General features: G+C 37.8%; 1 protein-coding gene across 5 annotated transcripts in view; it reads left to right on the plus strand.

Moving 5' to 3' along the window:
• Nucleotides 1-26,377, plus strand: part of CARMIL1 (capping protein regulator and myosin 1 linker 1) — a 194,127-nt gene that overhangs the window by 119,207 nt on the left and 48,543 nt on the right. For all 5 annotated transcript variants that reach the window (XM_054057344.1, XM_054057346.1, XM_054057347.1 and 2 more), the window contains exons 17-26: nucleotides 1,007-1,076; nucleotides 5,355-5,436; nucleotides 6,786-6,885; nucleotides 6,973-7,027; nucleotides 12,420-12,592; nucleotides 14,858-14,926; nucleotides 19,169-19,262; nucleotides 21,429-21,527; nucleotides 23,940-24,068; nucleotides 24,328-24,459. In XM_054057344.1, coding sequence (XP_053913319.1) covers nucleotides 1,007-1,076; nucleotides 5,355-5,436; nucleotides 6,786-6,885; nucleotides 6,973-7,027; nucleotides 12,420-12,592; nucleotides 14,858-14,926; nucleotides 19,169-19,262; nucleotides 21,429-21,527; nucleotides 23,940-24,068; nucleotides 24,328-24,459 — 1,003 coding nt within the window. The remainder of the gene's footprint in view (nucleotides 1-1,006; nucleotides 1,077-5,354; nucleotides 5,437-6,785; nucleotides 6,886-6,972; nucleotides 7,028-12,419; nucleotides 12,593-14,857; nucleotides 14,927-19,168; nucleotides 19,263-21,428; nucleotides 21,528-23,939; nucleotides 24,069-24,327; nucleotides 24,460-26,377) is intronic.

Consider the following 26,377-nt stretch of genomic DNA (forward strand, 5'->3'; position numbering starts at 1 on the left):
ACCTGCAGGGCAGATATAAACAGATTTAAATGAAAACCCTTTCTGGGACACACACATTTTAAGTATGGCTTTTACACACAATTTGCATAGCAAGTGTGTGGGCAAATGGCTCAGCAAAATGGATTGTTTTCTATCTGCATGCATCAGTAGTTTGAATTCTGTTATCGTGTTTTTGGCTGAAATTAAGTTTGGAAGGCAGTCCTTCTGTTTTTCTATTCAATTACTAATTCAAAGCAGCATCTGTTCTGAAGATACTTGAAGGTATAGGCACATATTTTGTGCTCCTTCTCTAAGACATACAGTGTTGTGTTTTCTGATACAACAGCATTAATGTAAGCGTGATATTAACACTAACTTTTATATGTGGAAACAAACTTCCATAAAGGTTTAAAAGTGGATTTATGAAAATCATAATAAGTTGTTGCTATACTTGTCTGTCATTCTGCCTAAAGACAAAGGATATCACTATCTAGGAATATAATTTTGAAATCTGTAAATATTTATTGGGTTATGGAAGCAGAGAGTTGTGTGATACTTGAACACAATCCAGTGTTTGAGTGTTGCAGGCACTTTGCCTGGCTGAAATGGCTGGCTGTGCTGCATCTTGTGTTTATTAAAAATGTAATTTTCTACTGAATTTTTGAAAAACAAAGTGAGTTTGGTTGTAAAACTGAACACTCCCTTTTGTAATTACTTAATGCTCTTTGAAACCAAATTTTGAAGAAAATTCATCTCTGATTAATGTTATTAAATTTTGATATAGAGTTAGTTTTATAGTTTCTTAATTAGTTTTGCATCCCTGCAGTTTTCAAAGCTGCTGGAGTGTTCCAAGTGTGGCAGGTTTGTGCTGCCGTTGTTATTTAAGAAGTAACTGCTCAACTGGTGGGGTTTTGTTTTGCAATGATTCTTTGCATTGTAAGTGTGTTAACCTGTGATCATTTAGAGGATGATGATATAAAGCTGCCTTTTTTTATTTTTAAATGGTTCTAAAATTGATATTTTTCAGAGCGCTTTTATTAGGCCTGGCTTGCAATCACAATCTGAAGGAGGTGTCTTTAGATCTCAGTAGCTGTGAGGTAAGGAATATTTCTCAGGATGTGTTCAAAAGATGCAATGGTGTGGAATTTAGAGTTCCCATGACATGAAGTATTCTCCCTCTAGGCAAAAACTGTGGGAAAGAGAGAACTTGGAGAAGCAGTTATGGTAAAAATCGGCTGCTGTGTGTGATGGCATCATCCTAAAAAATGAGCACAGGGATTCAAAGCACCTGGTTCGCAAAACCCTCCTTGCAGTGTAGCTATTCTAGCTACTAAGCCAGTGTGGTGTTTGCTGCTTGGCAGCTTCTGCTGTCTGGTGCTGTGATTATACAAGACCCTGCAGCAGGACTTTCCAGGGTGCCCCAACTTGAATGGGTCACAGGCAGCTGCATACCCTGAAGGCATATCTGAGGTTTGATTGTCTTCCTTCAGTACCAGAGACATGCTTCCTCTTCTGCACTTTACTTTTTAACCTGAGAAATTCTGCTTTCCTAATCAATTAATCAATTCAGGCCAATAGGGAGCTTTGGTAAAAGTTAATTGAAGCATACCATTGACATAAGAGGCACTGTGCAAATTGCTTTAAACCTGTCGACAAAAATAGACACAATGGTGGCAGCTTGATTTGCTCTGTCTTGTTTCCTCATGCTTCTCTGTGCTTTACTGTATACTTTGTTTCTCAGGATTATCCATACTCTTGCAGAATGATACCTGCCATGGCTACGGTTTATGACAAAAGTCCAGCCACAAGCCTGGGGAGCCAGTGAGGCAAAGTTGCAGAGAGAACCATGTGGACTCTAGCCAAAACCAACATGAACCAGCTTAAGCTCAGGCCTTCTCTGGCTGTTTTCTTAGCTCTGCCACGTTTTCCTTTTAAAGCTGCACGAAGGTTTCTCATTTGTAGGCAAATCTTTCCAAGTCTGTCACCTTGTGCCTTTCAAATGCAGTGGTTTCCCTTTAAGTGGAAAACATACAATTTGATGAACATGTTGAGGTGCAGTAATCCTTACCTTTAGGTTCATGGTGGATTGCTTTTGGAATGTGCACAGATCTCCTTATGAAGAAAGACAGAAACAAATCATTGTGAATGGATTTCATAGTTTGTTCTGATATTTTATACTTTTTTAAAAGTGGTATTACTTTGAAGAACATCACATGTAAATTCCAAATAGAAAAGCTTTTAAGTCAAGTACACATGCTTCTGACTTCTGAGGAGAGAGATCAGAAGGATGATAAATTTTCTTTCAGAGGGAGGAAGGAAAAGGGAGGAATAACTAAAGTAACAAAAATGAAATCCTGTAATCATAACCTTAAAAAGAATAAATCAGTAAAACACAAACATAAGTAATGAGAGTATAAATTAGCTGGTAAATCAACAAGGGCTGACAGCAGTGAAAAAAGTTATCCTTTCATTATGTAATGTCCAGGATGGGATATGGCGGAGCCCTTTGAGGGGGTGCTTAGTTTTATTGGGCACTGAATTTAGCACAGGTGATTGTGTTTGACTCTCATGACAGAAAGGAAGAAATTGTGCCCAGCTAGTAGTGTTGAGTTCCCATAGCTGGTTCCACCCAACTGACAGCACTTCCTTAGATCCTTCCCTTAACATTTTTTCGCATCACTGAGCTTTTATCCATTCTCACGTGCTTTGAAAAGAAGAAGTTATCCTTCTACCAGACAGGAAGTTGATGTGCTGGGAGCTGGGAGTACTCTCTGTGGGCCCCACACTGCAGGGTCCTTCTCAAGCTCTCCCTGACCCTCTATGAGTTGGGCAGTGTAATCTACACCCAGAAGCAGCTGTGGGAAGCTCAGAAGCAGTGGCCTGTGCTACTCCCAGTTGCTGCAAGCGCATGCTATTCGGAGGGTATGAAGCTGGTGCTTCGGCTTTGCTCTCCTCTTTCCTACATCAGACGAGCTGTACTCAATTATGAAAGGATAAATCTCTCTGTTCCTTCCTCCTCCCACCACTTTTAATTTGCTCCCATAATTTTCTGGTATATTAACTCCAAGCTTAATCATTTTATATTGCTTGTTTGTTTGTTTATTTATTATTTTTACTATGAAAATTACATTTTTATTTCTACCTGCTCAGCACTGATGTATTTCACTCTTTTCCCTTCTGCTTCCTTTAGCTTGGTCACTGTGTAAGTACCCTCCATGCTTTACCTTAATTGTTAAATCAGTACGCACCTTTGTTTGCCCTTCCCATGTTGGTACCTCATAGCTTTGAACACACTTGGCATTTTTAATTGTTGAAGGGTTGTTTTTCATTTACAGAATAAGAACTTGTATTTGTAGTCTCAGAAGTATGTCATATAGGAGATATTGCAGAGGTGGGTTTTTTCAGTATCACAGTCCACACTGACAAATAGCCCTTCAATTAATCTCTGCTTTTATATATATATATAAAAAAATATATTATTTTGATGAAGTTGCAATAAATTTTAATCTTAAAAGTCAAGTTATCATCACTCAGATTAAATAGTTAACACCATTCGTGCACATGAATTGTTTATGCATTTAAGATTTTGAATGTAGAGTTATCAGTACAAGATTGAAAGCTGCTTCTGAGAAATTGCCTACTTCAACCCTCAAATTATATATGGCATAAACATTTTGGATTCTATTTTGAGTATAATTTTAATGCATAGAACTTTTACCATACCAACAACGAATCCAGGGCTGCATATAATATGCCAGTTCCATAGATTCTGCAATAATAGATGAGACACTCGGTGTAAAATGGTCATCTTGTGGTGGGCCATGCTGAGGGAGAAGCACAGAGCAAAACAGAATGTTTTGACATTCATAAAGCAAGTGCAACAAATGCTTTTACAAAAATAAAGTTGAATTAAAACTGCACCAATTCTGACCCAGGGATAGGGTGAAGGTTAGGTAGACCTTGTTCTATGCAGAAGAGGAAAGGTGCCTTATGTTCTGTATCTCTTATACTTCCAGACATGGCTTATGATTTAGATGTTGTCTTTGACCACTTTTGTTCTTTAAAAGCTCTATCCAAGTTGTTGAGATGCTTGTTAACCAATCACACATCTCAGACTTTAAAGTGCCAAATCAAATCTTTAATGAAAAATACTTCTGAAGGCATTTGTGGTTCCTTGGTTATAGCATGGATAAAAGAGACTATTCATGGAAATATCAGCAGGTTGGTTCAGGGTAACCAAGTAAGTTGACTGAGTAAAATATTACTAATCTTTTATGCAAAGGAGGTGAAGAGGCTATTTCATGTTTGAAAAAGCTTTCCATTCTTTTTAAACCAGGAGACTGAAAACAGAAAATGCAAAAGTAGATTTTTTTGTAGAACTTTTACCCTCTTTCGCCTAAGTCTTTTTCTAGGGGATGTTAATGAAGTGAAATGCACTTTATATAGTTTTGTATGACTGCAAGAAATAAGAGAGTTCTTTTGCTTCTTTGGGAAAAAAATTGTGTTGTTTAATTCAGTAGCATTAAAAAATAAGCATGTAAGTTTTAATAACTTTGATTCTTAATGTTGATGTTTTCCCCTAGACCATTTCATTGTGTTATTCATTAAATGCTGACATTTATTTTATATTCATTTAATATTTCAGTTTAGTAATGTCATAATTGATACTGTCCAGCTAGGCATTTTTTTATTGTTGCCCTTTTTCTCTTATATGTCTTTTTTAAAAATAAGAATAAGATAAATTACTGGTTTATCACTTAATCTTTTATAGCTATTTTACAATTGGGTTATTTAAATTTTCTTTCAAGTGACAGGGAAACATAATTTTATTGAATTATTTCTTTTTAATTTGCTACTCATGTGTGATCTGTGCACCCTAAGATTGTGCCAAGAGCTGAAAGATGATGCTCATTATAATTTAATATAATTGGCTGGAATTCAAGGGTGACAGTGTTGCATGCTTATAGGCTGGACTAAGTTTATTTTATTTTATTTTTTTTTTTTTGTACTGGGTGTTGGAAATGTCCTGACCCTTTCACATAAGGAATCTGCACCAAAGTGCTGCAGTCACTGCCTGGCACAAGTGCTAAAGGATTCGTTCTGTCTGCAGAATCTTTCCCCAATTTTACTGATGAGCATTAATTTTAAGAGAAAGGAAAGAGAGTCCCTTTTCTCATCTATATGCAAATTATGAGAGCGAAGGATGAGAACAGTAGGAATGTGTGCATATGCTGTCATGTTGATGTCTGTAACTTCTGTTGCTGTTGTTTTGCTGCTGGTAGTGCCTTCTGTATTCACAAAGCTCCTACCAATATTTTCTGTGTGATCTTGAAACCGTAACTAGTTTGCAAAAATGTATAATGTTTTGTCTCTAGTTAAGATCGGGAGGTGCACAAGTCTTGGAAGGATGCATAGCAGAAATACACAATATCACCAGCCTAGATATTTCAGACAATGGTAAGTACACAGAACAGGAATGGAGAGTCATGCAAGTTGAGAATCTGAGAAATGCTTTTTCTTTCAGCTCACAGTGTAATCAAGGTTGGTTGCTCTTGCTTTATGTATGTTGGCCGTATTGGCTATGGGAACGTCTGAGACCAGGAACTCATATTGCTATAAAGCGTGTAAGAAATGTTAATAGATAAACTAACCCTACCCTCAGTTTATGTTGTTTGAGATCAGTGTAACACAGCACAAGAAATTTATGGCAGCAAATGTTGTATTAGATCTAGAGGAAAGGGGGTTTAAGTGCAAGAAGATGAGAAGCTGAAAGAGGAAATGAAAGTGCTGAAAGAAGCTGAAAGAGGAAAGGAAATGAAGAAGAAAGGGAAAAAACAGGTACAGAATGAAGCTGAGGTCATAACACTGAAGAAGTGAGAGGGAAATTTGGAGCGAGTGATCAACTAGCTAAAGTCAGAAAAGGCCTGCTAGAGTCTATGGAATTAGTCTTGGACTATTCCTGCTTTGGAGGCTCTGTGCTTCTTAGCTGGGAGTACTAGCTGTTTTCTCATCTTGCATGCTCAAAGCATAGGTGTATGATATGGAGAAATTCACTTATTATATTTGCACCTCTGGCCGCCAAATATGGAAATATTTCAGGAAGAGATTTCCAGTACAGTTGAATGCCCAAGAAAGATGGGATGCATTGGCAGGTGGAAAGCTTTGGGACCCATTGACTCAGCCCAGTTATGTAAACAGATTGGTTGTTTTAAATATAGATAGATATTTGACATCTAACTTACCCTGTGCGTCTGGATCCTAAACCATTGTAATGTAATTAATGGACTTTTCAAATATACAGCAATTTATTTTTTGTAAACATGAGTGGAAAAAAAATTGACTTGTTTTCCAGGTCAGTTTATTCATGGCCTGTATGTTAGCCTTTTTGCACTAGAAGGCTTTGAGACCTTGTTGGTGCACAGCTCTGCTGATACTAAATAGCAGTTAGTCTGGTCTCAAGATTCTCGAAGAAACTTAAAACTCTGTCTGACAGTGAGAGGAACTACCCAAGGATGATAGATCTCTATGGACAAAGGACTATGTTCCTCCTCTGTGGAACGGACATGGCTTGTGTGTTGATTAGGATGAAGATTTAAAAGGCTTACTTAAGAGAAAGCATTTTTTTCTCATGGAAGAACAGAGGCCAAAAGCCAGAAAAAGATTTAAAAACAGAAGAATGAAAAGTTTGCTAGAGATCTTGGAAATTAATACACTGATAAAGTTACTTTAATTAATATAGTGTTAATAATCGGAACATATCTGGGTCGTCTGTATTTTAATTCTTAATCTAATCTGATTCTTTACAGGCCTAGAATCTGACCTCTCAACTCTTGTAGTCTGGCTTAGTAAAAACCGATCGATAAGACACTTGGCATTAGGCAAAAATTTTAACAACATGAAATCCAAGTAAGACTTTTCTTTCTTTTAAATAACAAGAGAATGGATGAGGAGAAGCTGCTGATTTCATCATCTTCCTAACTTTTCTTCCCTCAGAAATCTCACTCCAGTACTTGATAATTTAGTTCAGATGATTCAAGACGAGGATTCAGTGAGTATCTTTCTGCCTACTATCGTCATGTGTATTTGTACCTTCACAGCCTTTTCCTGATCATTTTCTTCACTGTGTTAATTTGCTGCATAAGATTTGATCATAATCCTGCACAGACACATCCAGCACTTTTGGGGTTTTTTCCAATATTAATTTGGATTATGTGGAGCAGGTAGGATTACTATTTCTTAGCATAGTTTTAAGATCTGTGCTCTTTGAAGAATGTTCATTCTAAACAGTTGGATGTGCTTAACCTATTTGCTTTAGATCTGAGCTATACAACCCCATAGGCACAACTTTTCAAAACTTTTGTGTCCTGAAAGGAGTTTACAGTAGTAATGTTCTCTGGGTGGTCATAATCCTTCAGTAACAGAATTTTTGGGTTTTTTTTAATTAATAAAATGCACTATTTCCTGATAGCTGTTCTTGGATATTAGCTTTTTTTTCCTTGAAAAAAACGCAAAGTCACTGCAGTGATCTCCAAGAACTCGTTTCTCCTTTAAAGCATGCAAAAACCACGTTCACTTTACTGTTCTTTACTACTTCTAGTACATTAATCACAGGAGCAATTTCATAAGACCCTTTCAAAGTGCCTTGCTGGGATCCTTGCCCGCTTTCTTCATTTCCACCCTCTCTCCTGATTCTGAAAGACTTTTTGATTGGATTTGTGTCCCTGCCTTACTTGGCATCCTAGTTTTGGCTAGGAGGAAATCTTAAGATGCTCTATTTCTCTCATGCTTGTCAATCTTTAGTTATCTATTCTAAGTACTTTCTTTCTCCTTCATTCCGCGTGCAAACTCTGCTTTCCTCATTCGCCAGAAATAGCCAACTGTAGCTTCAGTTGTCTAAACAGCTTAAATTCCTGTTGTCTTTATTGTCTCACCTCCAAGTTTTCCACACTAACTGCCTACTTATTTTCTGCTCCTGTCTGTGTCTGTACTCAGTGGAGCAGCTTTTACCAGGGTGTCTGATGTCTCTTTCCATACAAGGTCATTAGACCCATATTTTGTGTTCATCTCTTCTTACTGCTCAGTTGGATTTTGATTTGTTAAACTAATCCTCTCTCCTCTCTCTCTTCTTAACTGGGATTAGTGGGAGTGTTTTATCTTGATTCTTTGCCTACCTCCTCACCTTATTCTTTAAAATATGGGATGTCAGTGTGACATAGCGAAGTGTTGCACATAGATGGATACCAGAGTTGATTCTAGTTGAGTTAGCTCCTGTAATGAAATCAGTAAGTCCTTGTTTGCACAAGTCAAATGGAGGATCGCTCTAAGAAGTGTTCTGGTGTATCTCTGTATAACTTCTTGTACCAAACTAGCTTTTACATTTTGTGGAGTGTGACCACCACCTCTAAACGGAATGGTGCAGGACTGTCTTCCCCTTCTCTCCTTTTCCTGTTGATATCATACTGAGGAGTGGTATCATTTCATCAGATAGCATCTGCTTCTTCTCTTTGGATGTTTTTCTTTATCCTGCCTGATAACTCATGCTCAGTCTTTCACAGCTGTCCTGAAGACTATTGTGTCACACCAAGTTAATCACAGGCAAATGTGATTTATTTTGGGTTTTTTTTTTTTTAATTTACTTTATACCTTTGCTCTGTTGCAGGTGAACATTTCTTCCCACTCAAGCCATATTGTAAAACACCTCTTCAATACACTCTATAATCCTTGTTTGTTGTTTGTTTTGTTTGGGGTTTTATTTTGAATTTATATGACTATCTTGTTCATAGGACTTGTTCACAGGGATAAAAATTCCAACTTTCATCTTCTCTATTAAATGTTGCAATCTTATGTTTATCTTTCCTGGCTTTTATTTTTGAAGCTTCCAGGTCATAGAAAAAGTAACTGCTAAATTTTGGATGTATTGTTCTCACAGCTCTCCTTCCTTTGCATCATCAGCTTCTACTTCTTGTACTCCTTTCCAGCCCGTGTGTGATATCAGCCATTATTCCACTTCCTGCCTTTTCCACAATCAAGTGGTCAGATGTGCTCCTGTAATACTTACTCATCGTACATTTCCTGAGCTATCCTCACAACACTCTCTGTAGTTTCATCCCGTTTTCAAACAGTGTTACAATGAAATAATCCACCAAAAGTTGTTTTATTTAGGTACATAAAAGAACTCTCTCTCCCTCATGTCATGCATTAACATTTAGGATATAGCGTGTGATCCTTTTGGTCTTATCCTGTCTCTTCTCTCCCCATGTTCTTTTCACTTGTTGATTCTCTTCAGTGAGGGAATCTCTTTTTTCTTGCTGTTTCATTAGGTGCTAAAATCAATCTGAAGCATCTCCTGCCAGCTAAAGAGTTGAGGACGTAGACTGTAGCACCATGGGAGAAACATGTGTTGCAGATAGCTGCTGAAAATTGCCCTCGCTCTACCTTGATGCTTAGAAAATGGTTTTAGGTTTCTGGCTATTAGATTGGTCCTTGTTCTGCCGTTACTATGCATTTACTGCCACAGGACATTAAAAAGTAAAGGTGGAGTTGGAGAGACCAGAGTATGATGTTGCCCAGAGCATACTGCTTGATCACTATTGCCTGCAGGCTGGTACAGTTTAAGAACTGTGCATTATCTACATGGAAAGCTGAAGTAAGAGTCTTTAATCTAAAATAGTCATCTGTCAAGTGGTTCTTCATTTATTTATACACACTTTAAATAAATCTGTTTCTGCGTTAATCTGAGTCATGAGTAAAATGATTTAAACAATGGCTTGGTTTTATGACTGTAAAAATATAGCTACACAAATGTAAGGCTATGCAATTTAAAAGCAGTAGTAACAACCTAAACAACAAATTTTTCCAGGTGTTTAATGTAGACAAGAATGTAGTCTTCAGATTTTATTTTTTGAGATTTTATGTTTCCTTTTATTTTTTTCCTTCCCTTTGTTTTTCCTTTTAAGTGGATGCTGTTCTAGACAGACTATAGTAACCTATTCTTATTAGTATAGCAGGAAGTGTCTGAAACTGTTAGCTTACTGTGCCATTTCTTTTCTTCTTGCAAAATTAGCTGTTACACTGCACCATTACTCAGAGCAGCAGTCACTCCTGCAAAGATGCAGGGAGTTACTATAGCACTGAATATATTTAGTTCTCAGTTCGATGTTTGTTGCAGAATTGCGCTTTGGAGGAGAAAAATGTAGGTTAATTTAATTCTTAAAAAATTTTCTGGCAGGATGATGACAAAATTGATGAATGCAGTCCTACAATTTCTAATTCTATTTTTATTTAAGCATTTCCCTCCCTTATAAGATTGTATTAAGAAACGTTCACTGTATTGGCAAAGTATCTGTTTTCTGCAGTAGGGACACTGAAGTGCTTGTCAGACTTCTGTTTTCCCACTATCCAGCTGAAAACTATTAAGTTGTTACAAGAAGTAAGTGTTTCTAGGCTATGTAAGGTATTGCCCCTGTTTGTGGGGGATTTTGTTTCGGTGGAGTTTTTTTTGTTTGTGGTTTGGTTGGTTTTTTTTCTTTAGGTAACAATCGTATAGTTTAGGGCATACTGACCAGCCTGTGCATTTAATTATACAGAGTTGCAATCCAATTGTCGTTTGATTTCAGGGTATCAGGTGGATCCAGAGGTTTTTGTTCTTTGCTCATTAAGTGATAAGGGTAGCTGTGCAAGAAAACTAGCAGTTCGTCTACTTCAAATACACTGCCAATACTGCAGGTGCTTTACTGTGCTGTATGTGTATTTCACATGTGATAGGAACAATGTATAGGTGTCAGCCCCTGCAGAAGGCAGTGCAGAAGCCTTTGCAAACCATACTGTTTAGTCAGGTTGTTGGAACTCGAGATGTGAGAACTCCTTCCCTAGGAGGATATTTGAGATTTAGAAAAATTGGAGTGCAGGAATGCCCCTTTCTAAGTGACACATGAGAAACACAAGAAACTTCACTTTCACAAGCGTGTTGGCAATTTCTGAGTGCTACACGACGCTGCTGTTCTATGAATCTGTCACAGGAGGTCTTCTCAGACTTATGCCAGGAGCTCTGATGTGATGCTGATATTCTTTAGGGTACATAATGTAATAAAACAAGGAAATGTAGACAGATTAAGAGCATTAATGTAGTAATTTAATAACGTCAATTTAAAATAAAACCAGCATGTGGCTTGTGTTACTGTTAGACTTTTTATTTATAAACATGCTATGCCTCCAAATTTTTATGCATTTCCTCATTTATAAGTGCATTTTTTAGTATTGCAAGGGTTTTTGTTATCACTGTAATCCAGTGGTGTCTGGAGACTGGAGTCCCACTGTATAGCAGGTACCATGCAAGCATCGGAAGGTGTGCACAGTTCAGTTAGTCTATACATATAAATCTGAGTGTTGGGCATCTAATGTATGTACCATGGTTCATCCACAGGAGATGTTGATTATCCCATACTGGCAATTTGGAGATTTTAGGTTCTTAAAGTTAATCCTCCAGTACACCTGAAATGAGTCTGTAATGGCAATACGCTCTTCTGTACTTAAGCAAGCAAAAAATTTTGTGGAATTCTCATATGTCAGAAAAGACAAATTACAATTGTAGCAGCTGTAATACATCTGCAAGGGATGGGGGTGAATAGAATGCACTTGAGCTCCTGCCGTTCAGTATTGGGAGGCTGAGAATGAAGGGAATACAGACATTTTTTAAGGAAGGTTTCTTACAACAATTCTTAGTGTGTGTGTGTATCTGTGCATATGTGTATATATATATATGTATATATAAACCCTTACATGAAGGTATTGCAGTTGCAGGTGAGACCACCACTGTTAATAGTATCTATTCACTTACTTATTTTAATAGATACTTTCTTACTGTTTTGCTTTCAGACCTGCTGCAGTTTTCTGTCTTTTTCCTCCCCAAATGTCTGTGCAAAATCATACCTAAAATTGAAGAAACGATAATAAAACAGTTAAAAGGAGTTGGTTTTGTTTTAACAATCTCAGATTCTAATTTGCTCATGGCTGAAGCTCTCAGTCTGAGGGAGAGGAGGGGAGGGCTAGATATTTTTATTTCTCAGTGTCAGGGAAGCTAGTTAAGCAGAACCCACTGGATGCTAGAGGTTATCTTGCAGAGCTGGTTTTTGCTATCTTGCCTCTTTCCAGGTTCCCACTGTATTCTGTACTTAGTAGCACACAGGAAATTAGAGGCACTGTCACCTAATTTTTTTTTTTTTTTCAGGGTTTTGCAACTTAATCTGTGTATGTTTGGCATTTGTGCTGTAAGTTGTTGATGCCCAATTTACTGTGTGTTGTAGGAGCCAAAGCAAACACAGTAATAACTCTTTGATGCTTATTGCTCTCACCAACAGTTTGGGGAACTTGTAACTTCTTTTCGTTGATGTTTGAGGTGTAATATCAGTTGCTGTTATCAGTACCTTTTCTGTGCTCCACAGCCTCTGCAGTCGTTATCCCTCGCAGATTCCAAGCTGAAAACTGAGGTCACCATCATTATTAATGCGTTGGGCAGCAATACGTCTCTTACAAAAGTGGATATTAGTGGGAATGCCATGGGAGATATGGGAGCAAAGATGCTGGCCAAAGCTCTACAGATAAACACCAAGCTCAGGTACGGGAAAGGTTTTTGCATTAAAAGATAGAATGGCTTAATAATACTGAAGTTTTTGGCTTTTTCTCGAGCTGTTTCTCTTCAGAACCCTTCTAGGCACAGCCACTTTATAGTGTCTTCAGCTGGAAAAATTCTCATCCTTTTTTCTTGAAAAAAAAAACCAAACAACAGAACAAACTTGAGAAGCAAATTGTCTCTGCAAAACCATTTCCATAATTGAAAATGGAGGAAAATACACTGTATATTTAAACAGAAAGACCTCTTGTTGGAATTAGAACCATAGGAAAAATATTACCTTGTTATAGAGTTGTAGATATCTTCTAATCCAATGTTCTTCTCAAAGCAGAGTCAACTTTAAAGCTATATGAGGTTGCTCAGAGCCTTGTCCAGGCAGGTTTTGAAGATCTCCAAGTACTGGGATTCCACTGTGTCACTCAGAACCCTGTTCCAGTGCATAGCCACTCTCTCCTGTTGTGCTCTGTCTTTGCTACTAGAGGTCTTCCCAGTAGATAAAATTCTAGTACTTGAGTGGGAAGCTAAATTATGCTTTGTCTTTTGGAGTATGAGTTTGTAGGAGAACTAAGAGCATGTGGAATACAGAATGTTAATACAGCATTCACAGTCCCTCCTTCCCCTCCTGCCTGCCTATGCTGCTGATGGACCTTGGCATCTCTTCTTTGCAACTTCATTTGCCTGACAACTTCACTGCTTTTTAGCATGTCTGGCACTGGTGACTTGAGAGTATTAGTTTTTCTTTGTCCAGCATGTGGTTAGCAAACAGTAAAGCTTTCAATCAGCATGGATCTAGATGGGGGCCTCTAAATATGTTACCATCATGAGGAAAGCTAATTCTCACCGCTCTTCTTGACAGACTGTCCAGATGAACCTTTTTAATTGTATTGGCTGTGTGAAGAGACCACATTGTGTTTGGCCTCCAAGCATTTGTTTCCTGGAGGATAAGTTATTCCCCAGAACAGTCCTGGCTATTTTATTTAGAAGCAGGGATCCTGATCTTTGATTTGCCCAAACTGAATATTGAAAATGTCAAGAAAACACTGGAGACGTGGCTTAAGATTATTGAATGTCTTAGCCTGAAATGACCACAGTACCTTAAAAAATAAATTCTTGCCTGCTTTCCGAATGGCAAACTGAAATATTCCCCAGTACACTGAATGTCACAGCTGACATAATGTCACCACAGTCTGTGCTGTGATTACGAACTGAATAATGCAATGGTAAATGGCTCTGCTTAAAATGTTGTAAAATCACATCCAGGTAGAAATGTAAACACCTCTTCTGATGGCAAAAGCATCCAAGATTTGACCCTAAGTATACCTGATCTTTGCAGAGTAGGTGTTGAATCTCTCTTCCTTATCTCCATCTTTCCATCTGAAAACAAAGGGATAATTCTGCAGGAGCAGAAGGATGTCAATACCAGTGAAACCCTGCCATCTATTTTTTTTTTTAACACCGGAAGTCTTGGATTTTGTGCCTTTTTTTAAAGAACAGCTAGAAGTAGTGCTCTTGCACAAGCAAGATTTATCTGGTTGACTGTCTATTCTGACTGCTAATGAGATCTTTGAACATGTGTTTGCAAATTGCCAGGCAGTCTGCTTGAGTGGTCTAAATTGGAGGAGGAGGGAGAAGGCTTGATCACTCTTATGACTATTGTGCATTCAAAAGAGCTATAATTTATGCACCTAATCTAATGGTTTATACTGGCTGCTAGTTATGTTGCGTGTGGAATCATAGGAAATGTGTGATGGACTAGTACGGAATTGAATATACAATAGCCTGCAGATTTTGACTATCAGTCAGCATGATAAAGTCATTTTTCTGTACCTGTAGCCGTATAGCCTATGTTGAACAGAGATTGATCAATTACTGCAGTTTTCTTGGTTTTCAGTATGGGCTCACAAAGCAGACATTTGAACTTTTTTTATGATATTCCTGGGAAAAGCTGGCATTTCATCTCCTAATCTTTCTACTAATTGTATTTTAGAAGACTTGCGTTTTTATGTTATTGATAGAGAATATAGTACAGAGTCCTCTTTAACGAAAGGGAAAATTAATTTTGTAGTATCTTTGTCCTTAACTTCTGTCATTTCAAGATTTCTGTGTATAACTAAAGGTGGGTTTTCAAAATGTTGCTTTACATTATGCAGTTTGAACATACAGCACTATGTATTTTAATATACAAAGTTTCAATATGGATTTATTTGGTGGTTCTTGTTTAATATTTTTTTTTTTCCCCCCACCTCTCAGAACTGTAATATGGGACAAAAATAACATCACTGCGCAGGGCTTCCAGGACATAGCTGTGGCACTGGAAAAGTAAGTTCTCAAGCAACTGAACGATGAGGAGACTGAAGACACAGATCCTGAATGTTCTGAGCAGCTGCAGTCCTCACCACAGTCGATATGATTTGAAGATGCTGAGTGCTCTCAATTTTAAGAACAAGAGTGCTTAATCTACAGGAAAATATATGACTTCACATCCTTCAAAAGGATGGGAAAAGGCTTTGTGGCTCTTTGAACCATACTCTGCTATTAGCATTAAGGCCATTGAGTTCTGCTGTTAGCATTAAAATCCTGAATTTTAGAATATTTTCCCTTTTTGTCATTTTCTTGTGTTGATAGCATGCAGAAATTCTATTCTAGTCAGTGAATGAAGCTGCATATAATAACAGAAAATTACTGAAGCGTGCCTTTGTGGTCTGAATTTTTTTTCTTTCCCTCAGCAAGCTGAAACTAATAGTGATGATCTCAGTAACTGCAGTTACTCATCGTAATCACTGTGGTCTGGGTCATTTTGTTTCCCTGAGCTTACTTACAGTTGCAGCCATTATCAGCGATAGATGCTAAACAACTTTAATCTCTCTCCATCTTCATCACATTTCTTTATATGTTATTATTACTTTTTTTAAGAGGGAAAAATTACAGATTTAAATTAAGCAGCAGTTGCAGTTGTTTCACGTCATTAAATCCCTCAGAGATGAGCAGAGGCTCTCTTTAGAAAATGAAGGTAACGTACAATCACCAGTTTCTAGACAAGATGTCTTGCAAAACTGTGTAACTACTTAGTGGAGCATCTTAACCCTGGGAGTGGTCATGAGGTGACAGCTTATAAAAATACTTCCTTTATGAAACTGTTGTAGTTTATATACTTGATTTTGAAATTAATTCAATTGCACCGATGGGGGAAATTATATAAATGATATATAATGAAGCAAATCATCTTAGAGCGATTCCATTGATAATTGTGAATAATAATTTGCTAAGGTTATTTGCTTGCAGACGTTTCTCTTTTAGAGAGCAATAGCATGCACATTTGTGAGAAAGTCTAGCAGAAAAGAAAATAGGCTTTTATTCTGGGCGGTATCAACTACTTTTCTGAAGTGCTTGAATAAATAAATAGAAAGGAGGGGGAAATCCTAATCAAATCACATAAGAGGAAAGAAAAAGAACTGCTACAGATAATTGTGTGACATTGCACTTTGTTGAGGTGAAATCTCATTTGTTTAGCTTGGAAGCTGAGTACATTTTATCTCTCCTAACTTTTTAAAATTAAAACCATTGTTAATATCCTAAACTAAGCCACAAGCAGTAAAAGTTTGAACTTGCAAGAGAGGGACTGTCACTACTGGCTGTAAAACAATTGGCCTTTAAACAGTCCATCTTGAAGACATATTGAGAATGTTCTCCACCATGTTTCTGAAAAATACATGAAACCATCAATATTCTGTAGGAAAGAATTGTTGCTCAAAATGGAATGAAATATACTGAACATGCCTGAGGGTACATGTGTTCTGTATGTTGCTTTGATTTTGTTCTTAAAAAAAAACAGTCATATAGTAAACCACAAAAACAGAATAAAGCTAGGCTTTCCTAGTATGATGAGGAGGCTAAGGACAGTTGGGAGGGATTGTAATAAGACTTCAAAACAGGCTGAAGTAATCTAAAGATTGTTGTTTTCCCTTCCCCTGGCTTTTCTTCATCTGCTTAAAGTTGTGTTGTTGTTACAAGGGAATTCCAGAAGCTTGGCTGTGGGCAGAGTTGCCCTATGGCTATCCAGCCAGCTGACATGAGATGCTGAGGGGATCTTCTGTAGAACCTGGTACAAGTGTCAGTTCAGGAGAGCACTTGAGAACGTTCCATTCAGCCTGGCCATTAAACAGGGATTTTCATCTCTATAATATGAAAATAAGCATGTACTGGTGTCCTTTGCAGCATAGAGCCCACTGTTGTAGAACTATACAGTATTGGTCCACATTCATCTCTAAAAGGTATCATTTCTCTATAGCCTGACTGAAGAAACAGCTCATGGTCTAAAATCTGCTGGGAGATGTTGGGATTTGTTAGAGAGTTAGGACTCTTTCCTTAGTAGTGTCATTAAATTCAAATACTCAAACATGGAAACAGAATGATCCTATTCTCATTTTTTAAAAAAAAAAGAAAGGCAGTAAAATCATCACTTTGCAGCACCGATTGTGTCATGAATAGAGCAGAAGTTACTACAAGAGAAGTAACATGAAATGAAATGGTAGGACTTTTGTCACACATGCTGTATATACAGGAAGATACAGGAGGTTTTTGAGACATCCTTTCCAGTCGCTGAGCTCCCCTCTGAAATTTAGCATCCTTTTAATATAGGTATTTCAGTGAGAGTGTTAATGTGTTATGAAATTACTGGATTATTGTGTTAGTAGAGAAATGTAATTTGTTACAAGCCAAGTGGAGTGTTAATAAAAAGAAGAATGGAGAAATATTTTAGACTTCAAAGGAAACAGAAAAATTAAGTGTGAATATAAATGTTGCTCTGGTGATCGAAGTTGAAAAGCAAGCTTTAAATTCTTGGGGGTTTTGCCCCTAAGAGCTGGTTAATTCGTAGATGAAAATAAAGTAGCAGTCTGATACAATGCTGTTGTCTGGAAGGAAACCAAATACAGAGCATTCCTTAGGGTAGTGGTCTTTTAAAGTTCTGCCTCTGTGACTGGGTGCCCATGAAATATCCTTGCCTTTCATATCCCCTGCCCCACTCCCCCATTCTGTGTGTGTGTGTGTGAGGATGCACTTAGCCTTTGACTAAATTGGATTTAAAATATCTTTACTAGCATGAGAGCAGACAATTCTAGATTTCAGTGAATGTTATGTATTAAATCTAAACCAGCTGCAGATATCCTTGGAAATGTACCTTTGTTTCTTTTTAACTAAATATATATCCCACCTGCAAGGTAGTAGTCAGGCAGTCAGCAAGTTATGCAATTTTTATCTGTCTTTGAGGTTGGCATTTTTTACATTTAAAAATTGTCCCCATTCGGGTGGACAGCCAATTACTCGCTGTTTAGTACTACATGAAGACGCAAACTGAAGTCTATATAGTTTGTACAGTCCTTTTGAAGGACAAGACAACTAGAAAGAAAATAATTGGCCATGATGCAGTAGGCAGTTGGACACCGTGGAAGGCAGTTTTCCATCATCATTTAAAGTAAAACGTTGGGTGGTATCAATGAGGAATCAGTGCGTTTAGCAGTTCAAAAGACTGCCAGCCATCAGAGAGTGGCTGTTCATGTGACTAAGCCAAGTAGTGGGAGAGGAAGTGAAAAGAATCTTGGAGTTTCACTGTGGTTAAGGTGTCTGTAGAAAGGTTGGAATTAGTGTATTAGTGCTCAAAATAGAGGCTTCTGACCATATTGATGTAGCTCTGGAGGGAATAGGAACAGTTGGAAGAGAGCCTAAGGAGGAAGAAGAGATGTTTGCAGGAAATTAAGGCTAATTTAAAATAGGCGGAATAATTTCCAGATTTTAAGAATTTTATACCCTTTCCTTTTTGTTTTCATTTACTCAAATCTCAAGGTGTGTGGACTTATCACTCAATGTAGCATTTTCATTTTAACCATGATGCTAGCTAATTTATCTTCTCAGAGTTTAAATGTAGTTTTGACTCAAGACCAAAATCCTATATTTATTTTCATATCACAGCAGATGGACGAAGCTACGGGGATATTTTGCAAACAAATAAGTGACATTCCGGGAACAGTTGTTTGCATGAAGAAATGTAGAGATGATACACTTGTTTAGTCAGCTTTTATTAAAAATTCAACAAGTGTCTTCAAATTGTTGTAAACACAGGAAGTTATTAAATAGTAAATTTTCAAAACTGTTGCTGTTTATCTGTTACTAAATATTTCCATTTAGACTTAGATCTTATAAAATTGCAAGGAGACACTGACACTTTATGTTCTGCTTTGATACAGGGAAAAAATAATCCAACTTTCTGCGCAAAGGTACAGTGGACAGCTAGCCTCTTAATTGGCAGCCACTGAGCACCGGCCACTTAACTGCAATTTTTGCTTTTCAAAATTCCCACCTCAATCTAATTGCAAAGAAAAATTAGCAGCAAGAGGGAACATGCATGCTGTCACTTAGTCCGCTTACAAATGTGAAAAATACATTCTTGGTGCTAGTGTTGTATTATTATGGTGTCTTATTTCTTTGTTCTACGTTTATTCTTCATAAAGAGATACAGTAGTTGGGTTAACATTTACTGTTGAAAAATCTTCTGTTTTTCTTTAGGAATTATACTTTGAGATTCATGCCAATACCGATGAATGATGCTTCCCAAGCACTCAAAACAAACCCTGAGAAAACAGAAGAGGCACTGCAAAAGGTACTGCATGTACCACCAATGTACAGAAATAAAGCTACTAAAAATAAAGTAATACATTTAATTGACTGTGATTTTGTGCTTGGCTGAGTAAGAATTCTAGGCTAGATTCATTGATTATTTGGTTTGCATGGACATATATGCGGTAATCAAGTGCTGTGAGAGCATGTAAGACTTTTGTATGAATTCCTGTAAGAATGCCGTTAAAGGTGATGGAATGCAATGATCTCATATAAAAAAGTCATAACTAATTAGGTTCACACTGGATGTTGCATTACTGTATGGATAATTATGAAAGGGAGAGGTAGAAAATTGTGTTTGTTGTACATGTGCTTGTGTGCATTTTTTATTTTGGCATAAAAAGTGCAGTCAGCACTGTACAAAATGCTCTCTAATTCGGGGAAGGATAAAAACATTTACTGCCTCTGTTTCATATTGTACATATAAAATTCAAATACTCTGTTTCCCTAAGTAAACAACAGTGTTCTTTTGGATGAAGAGATGTTTACAGTATCTCTAGCTCTTCCACTTGCATAAGCTATGAAACTCCCAGCTGAATTTTAACATAGTAAAACTTGAGAGCTTCAAGTGAACCTCCTGCTCATTCAGAAAGTATACAATTCACATCTCTTTAATTTTCCTTCAGCCAGGGTAAGGTCATAAAAACTTTATAAATAGTTATTGTAGATAACTGTGATTAAAAAGTAAATGTTGATGATCCTTATTAGTAATGAAATTTTCGGTGATTCTCATGGGGAAAAGTGCTGGTAGTTAACACCTTTTTCTTTGCATGAAAATTATGTAAATTCTATTTTAAAAATCTCAATCATGGGGAATGGACATATTTCTTATATCTCCTTTAATATAATTATAGATAGGTTGATATCTAGAATGATAGATGCGTCTCTGAAAAAATATCGCAAAGCTTCAGACCACAGAGTTTTAAGTTCTGTGTGTTAATTAAGCATTATGTACAAAGACAATTTTCTTCTATTCGTTTCCAAGTTGCAAAAGTGTTTGGCCCTGGCTTTATTTTAACGTGTGGTTCAGGCTTTCTTTACACGACTCAAGGGAGTTCTCTTCAAGAAAATGGCAACAGTATGGGAAGCAGTGCTGTGAACACAGCTAATTCCATGCGTGCAGTAGTGCCTCCCCACGTGAACTTGAACTATCATGCCCAGTGCTCTGACATCTCGGGAGGGTCTGTAAGCATTAGCACACCACAGCCTGAGTGTGATGACAGTGCCCTGGTCTGGTGCCAGATGCACATGATAGCTAACTGGTACTTAGCCGCACGCTTTACTTACAGTGTGGGCAAACTGTATAAACCCTGCATTACAGTGGGAACAGTCAGTCTGTTCCAGTTCTTGCTGCTGCTGCAGCTTTAGAGGTGACTATCAGTCCCTATTTAAGTCTCTGCCTCACAACCTGCTGGCCACTCCACCCATCCTTCTCTCTTCCTTTCAGACCACATCAAACCTTTGATGAACCTGAAACAGTTTGCCAGTAGGTTTTTTTTTTGACTTGACTAAGTTTGATGGGGTCAAGTTAGGGGGTTACTCTGAGCCACTAAGCTGGTTGATAGTAGGTGTTTACTGCTGGTGACAGTTGTGGTGGGCTGTGACCAGCACCTGTGGGTAGGAATCACTTGTCTTTGAAGAGCACTTATGTACTGCTTAGCCTTAAGTAACTTTTGAACTGAGGCTCAGTATCAGTTAGGCACTTCTAGATATTTTATCTTCTCTCCAGACCATATGCTATTTAAATTGTGTCTTTGCAGCGGAATGAACACATCTAAAAGAAACAAATCAACGATCTTGTACCGTTGTGGTCTCTACAACACTTAATTGATAGAGTCCCTTCAAATATTTCTTAAATATGAATCTCCTCCTTTGTCAGTGTAACCTACTAAGTTGTTCAAAATAGAAGACTAATTCAGAAAACACTGGCAAAAGCACAGTGTTTAATGTTACAGAGGTCTGTGAGTGAATGACTGTTTGCCATTGTGATTATTAAGTGTTGAGACACACAGAATAAGGTGTGCAGATAACTAACAAGTTCTTAGGTAGTTTTTCCTCACAGTCTCCATTTCTGTAATGGTAGTAAAATTGAAAGCAAATGGCAATGTGGAGAGTCAAATCAGTTTCCTAATCTGGCTTTGTTTTTTAGATAGAAAACTACTTGCTTCGTAATCACGAGACAAGAAAGTACCTACAGGAGCAAGCGTATAGGCTGCAGCAAGGCATCGTCACTAGTACTACGCAGCAGGTGAGAACTCGGTCTTTACTGGTACTTCTTGGTGTCTGAAATCTGCCTGGGGACAGAGTTCTCTCTCGTTCTGTCGGACTAGTTTAAAGCAAGATGTTCCTCGTGGGTGATACTTTGTTTCCCAAGAAATAATAATTGCCAATGATAATATTTATGGAAAGGAAAAAAAAGCCTCTGTGAAAGAGAGGTCTTATGTGTATTAGTACTGTGCAGGGAAAGACCAGAGAGATTTCTGAGTGAACTGGCATTGGAAGCAGGAACAGTTTAGTTCATTTGTGTGCAGGAGTCTGACTTTTCAGCAGGCTCTCATCAGCATGAAAAGCGTCATCATAAGGCTGTGCCAATTGTGGTGTCTTGAGTCAGTTCCAGTCTCTCTGCCTAGCACTGAGTAACTGTGTAAACATGCCCTTAGGTAACACCAGAGCAAATAGCCTTAGACAGAAACTCATCATCTACCTTACACCTTCAAAACTGTGGCGTTGTGGGAAGCTTTACTTAGAGGGAGCAAAGGAAGGTAGAAATCCTGTGCTCTTTATGGTCTGGACAACTGAAAAGGTTTCCTGTCTAGTACAACCCAAAATATTGCTTGGAGCTGGGAAGCTTTTGTGTTTTGTTAGTTGCTACCAATTTTCCTAAATGCCTTGTGTTGTTCTGGTTATCTTTCCTTTCTCTTGAGAAGACTACAGGCATTTTCAGTGGTAGCTTACTACTGTTCTAATGCATTTCTTGCCAGTACCCCTGAGGGCTATTTGCAGCGCCAGTACACTGAAGCAAGGTGGTAGAAGCAGAATAAAACTTGTCATGGCCTTTGTTTTATATTTACTTCCATGTTTGCTTGCACCAGTTGTTTTCCTATGAAAATGGGAGACCCCAGCAAACAGGAGAGGAATATCTGGTTTGGTCTTCAGCTGAGTCAGTAAAATTTCTCTCTGTTCTCTGCATTTGTTTTTGTGAAACTTGATTCAAAATGGCCTTTTTCCACCTATGCTATTAAAATTTAACGGGACAGAATTTTATTACTGGAACCTGAAACTGTAACTTCTTGACAGAGAAAATGGTACGTGGAGATGTACTGGCACTACACACTGCAAGAGCGGCATCGCTTTATTTTATTTTAGTAGTTTGTTCCAATGCCACCTTTTTTTCCTACATTAATAATCTCCATATGAATTAAGTTTAGATCTTTTTATAGCTTTGTGGTTTTAGTTGTGCTTTTCTCAAATAACCACACGCACATCAGATTCCAGTAAAGGTAATGTATTGTTATTTTCAAAGCAGAGTAAAATTAATAATTTCTTTATTAAATTGTATACAATAAGGATGGATTTTAAAAACAGTTTTAAGAGAGTGCTGGAAAATGTCTCTAGTTAGTATGGTGGAATTATGCATTACTATTCCCAGAATATTTTTATTTTTTTGTCCAGATGTCCCAGTGAGACTTTTCACTGTCTAATAATTAACTAGCTTTTTGTACTTCAACAACAACAAAAAAAATAAATGCACAAAACCCTTTGAAGAGCAAGAGTCATGTGGAGCAGAAAAGGAGCATGCTGTGAAATTATTTCAGTTCTTGTTGCTAATGATACAAGATGCTAGAACTCTAGACTTTATATGATGATGACACGTGCACCCAGATGTTATTTCAAAATGCCAAATAGCCAGTTCTAATGAATGCTCTGTGGGCTGACGAAGACTTTTAGCTGTTACTTCTCCCTACCCTATTTATCTTAATCAAAATGGACTTTATGTCAGGCATTCTTATTGGTTTGTCTTGTAAGGATACAGTTATACCACCTACTCTGTATTTGCAGCATTTTGCATGTGTGTTGCTGATACAAATTAAGTTCAGTTTATCCCACTGTGAAAGGTCTGATGGTAGTTTCTGCTTTGGTAGTTATGAGCTCCCTTGAAGCTAGGAATATTTACATTTTGAAAGAATACCTCTGAAGTCTATGCAATCACATTTTTCTTAGGCAGGAGAAGTTTCGGTGTTTGTTGAATGATTAGTTACAGAGCTTTCATTAGATTTCTGAACTTCTTAACAGTTCAGAGACCTTTAGAACTGTTTAGCTATATCAACAACATTTTCTGCATTTAAACTTATTCCAAAGAACAATAACACGTGAACTTGTTGGTTATTGGCAGTTATCCTTGAGGTAGCTGTGGGGGAAATATTCCAAAGCTTTACTTTTAATTGTAAAGTTTTATTTATTTTGTCAGTGTTTATGGGATATAATGCTTTCTTTCAGTAGCCTTGATGTACCTCCAAGCTCTAGTCATGCATTTCCAGATTGTTGCATTGTCACTACAGATCTCATCATGCTACTATTGATTTGCTGCCTGGTTTGAATTCAGCTTTCATTTGACCAACATTCTGATGTTTTATCTTTTCTATTTCTTTTGTTCAAGTAGATGATTGACAGAATATGTGTAAAAGTGCAAGATCATCTCAACTCTTTAAGAAACTGTGGCATGGATGCTGTACAGGAAGATGTCAAATCTGCAGAACGGCTTATGCGAGATGCTAAGAATTCCAAAACAGTAAGCCTTTCCCAGCATATTGGTAATACTGAGAGCAGTTTAGTATGTGCTTGTAGCTTTCCTCTTTGGGGGACTTCAAAAAACAAAGTTCACAAAAGAATGTTTTCTTCAGATGGCCAGCTGTAGGTAGTATTTAAAGGGACAAAATAATTCTAATTTATAAAGAATTTGATTTAGCAGAGAGATTTCTTCCTGTTTGTCTGGATTTGAAGTCAGATAGTGATGAACCTACTTTCCAAAGGTACTCTTTGTCTTCCAGCTCTTACCAAATTTGTATCACCTCGGTGGAGCTTCTTGGGCAGGAGCAAATGGTTCACTCTCCAATCCAATCCAAGAGACACTTGAATCCATGGCTGGAGAAGTTACAAGGGTTGTGGATGAGCAACTTAAGGTCTGTGGATAGATGTGTTACCATCTCTCAGATGCAAAAATAACTAAATCTGTGATCTGCTGTTGCTAAATGTAAATGTGATAAACTTCTTTATTTCTCTGTATATTTGTATGCAAGCTATCTTTTCATTATTAATTTTTTATAACTTTGTGCTTTATCTGCATACTTGCCCGGTTGCAACAAAAAAAATTGCTTTAGTGTTTTCAGTGGGCAGAAGGAGCATATACTGTTTCTTATCATCTTACTTTAACTTCTGGAAGGGGAAGACTTATCAGTTGCTCCTTAGGCCTTTAATAAAGGCATCTCTCAGGCACCCTAAAAAGTCTCATGCCTTGGATAAGCCCCTCAACTCTGCTTTCCTCATCTGCAGTACTATGTTCAGTTCTGGAATGCTCAGTGCAGGAAGGACATAGATCTGTTAGAGCAAGTCCAGAGGAGGGCCTCGAAGATGATCAGAGCACTGGAGCACCTTCCATATGAGGACAAGCTGAGTGAGTTGGGCTTGTTTAGCGTAGAGAAGAGGAGGTTCTGGGGAGACCTTATAGCTACCTTCCAGTACTTAAAGGGGGCCTACAGGAAAGCTGGGGAGGGGCTTTTTATCAGGGAGTAGAGTGGTAGGACAAGGGAGAGCAGTTTTAAACTGAAAGAGGATAGAGTTAGATTAATTAGAATTTTTTTTACTGCAACGGGTTGCCAGGAGAAGTCATGGATGCCCTATCTCTGGAGGTGTTCAAGGCCAGATTGGATGGGGCTTTGAGCAACCTGATCTAGTGGGAGGTGCCCCTGTCTGTGATGGGGGGCATTGGAGCTGGATTATTTTTCAGGTTCCTTCCGATCCAACCATTCTATGATTCTATGTTTCTGTGAAGTCCTGTGCATTTTGGAGAGTCTTATAGAAGGTGGGAGGGGGAAAGCCTCTTCAGCATTTGGAATTTTATTTATAGTTCCTGGCAGAAGATTGGATTAATGGATCTTCCATTTATGCTTTTACACATTTACAGCAAAAGGCACTTTAGCTCAGCCATTCTGCTGTCATTGGAATTTTTTTCCAGTTGTTCAGGTTATTTCAAAACATCACATGCAGTTTATTATTTGTCAGGATAGATAAGGGAGCTTACATAAGTACTGTTCTTTTTGTAATTATTGAGGGAAAAAAACATCCTATATGCTGTAAGTGGTGTTTTGATTTTTAGCTTCCATAGCAACCAGAGCCTGATTCTAGAAAGGAGTGTTTGGAGATTCAGTAAAGTCAATGAATACTCTTCAGGCAGATAGGAGATTATTTTTAAGCTCAAAGAAGAGAAAGAGGAGGGAAGGAAGAAGGTAGAAAAGGAAAAGCAATATCTTGGAGCAAGTTGAGTTGGCCAGAGGAGAAATTATAGCAAGGCCCTTGCATTTCTTTGCTCCCACTGGTGTCGCTGGACACATAGAAACGGGAGGTGCTTTATTCAGTCAGAAAAGTCCTAAAGGAAAATCGAAGGCAGCACAAATGATGCTTAGGCAAGAAAAGACTGCTTTGTAAGGACCAGGAGTGCTTGAACTGTTCCTCCTAAATTCCATCCTAGTACAAAGAGTTTGTTGGCTCCATCACCTGTTCTAGTTTTTCTTCAGACATCTTCGTCTTCCTGTCCTTTTACCCACTGTATCTTTCTCCTGAATGTTAGGAGTAATTTATTATTGGCAGGACTTTATCTTCTTTCTGCATGCCTGTTGACTGGCAGTTGCAGCCTTGTCACTAAAATGTTTGCCCCTCTACCGTCAATATTGGTAGCTGTGAGTTTCCATCATTGAAAGGTTTGGGGATGGAAATAGGGGCCGAGGAAAGATAGGATTCTATAGATAGGATAATAGTCGTGTGAAATCAACAGCTGAAATCCACGACTGAAGAAATTCTGTTCAGTTGTGCACTTAAAGAAGT

This window comes from Cuculus canorus, chromosome 2, assembly GCF_017976375.1.
Source record: "Cuculus canorus isolate bCucCan1 chromosome 2, bCucCan1.pri, whole genome shotgun sequence".
Classification (NCBI taxonomy): domain Eukaryota; kingdom Metazoa; phylum Chordata; class Aves; order Cuculiformes; family Cuculidae; genus Cuculus; species Cuculus canorus.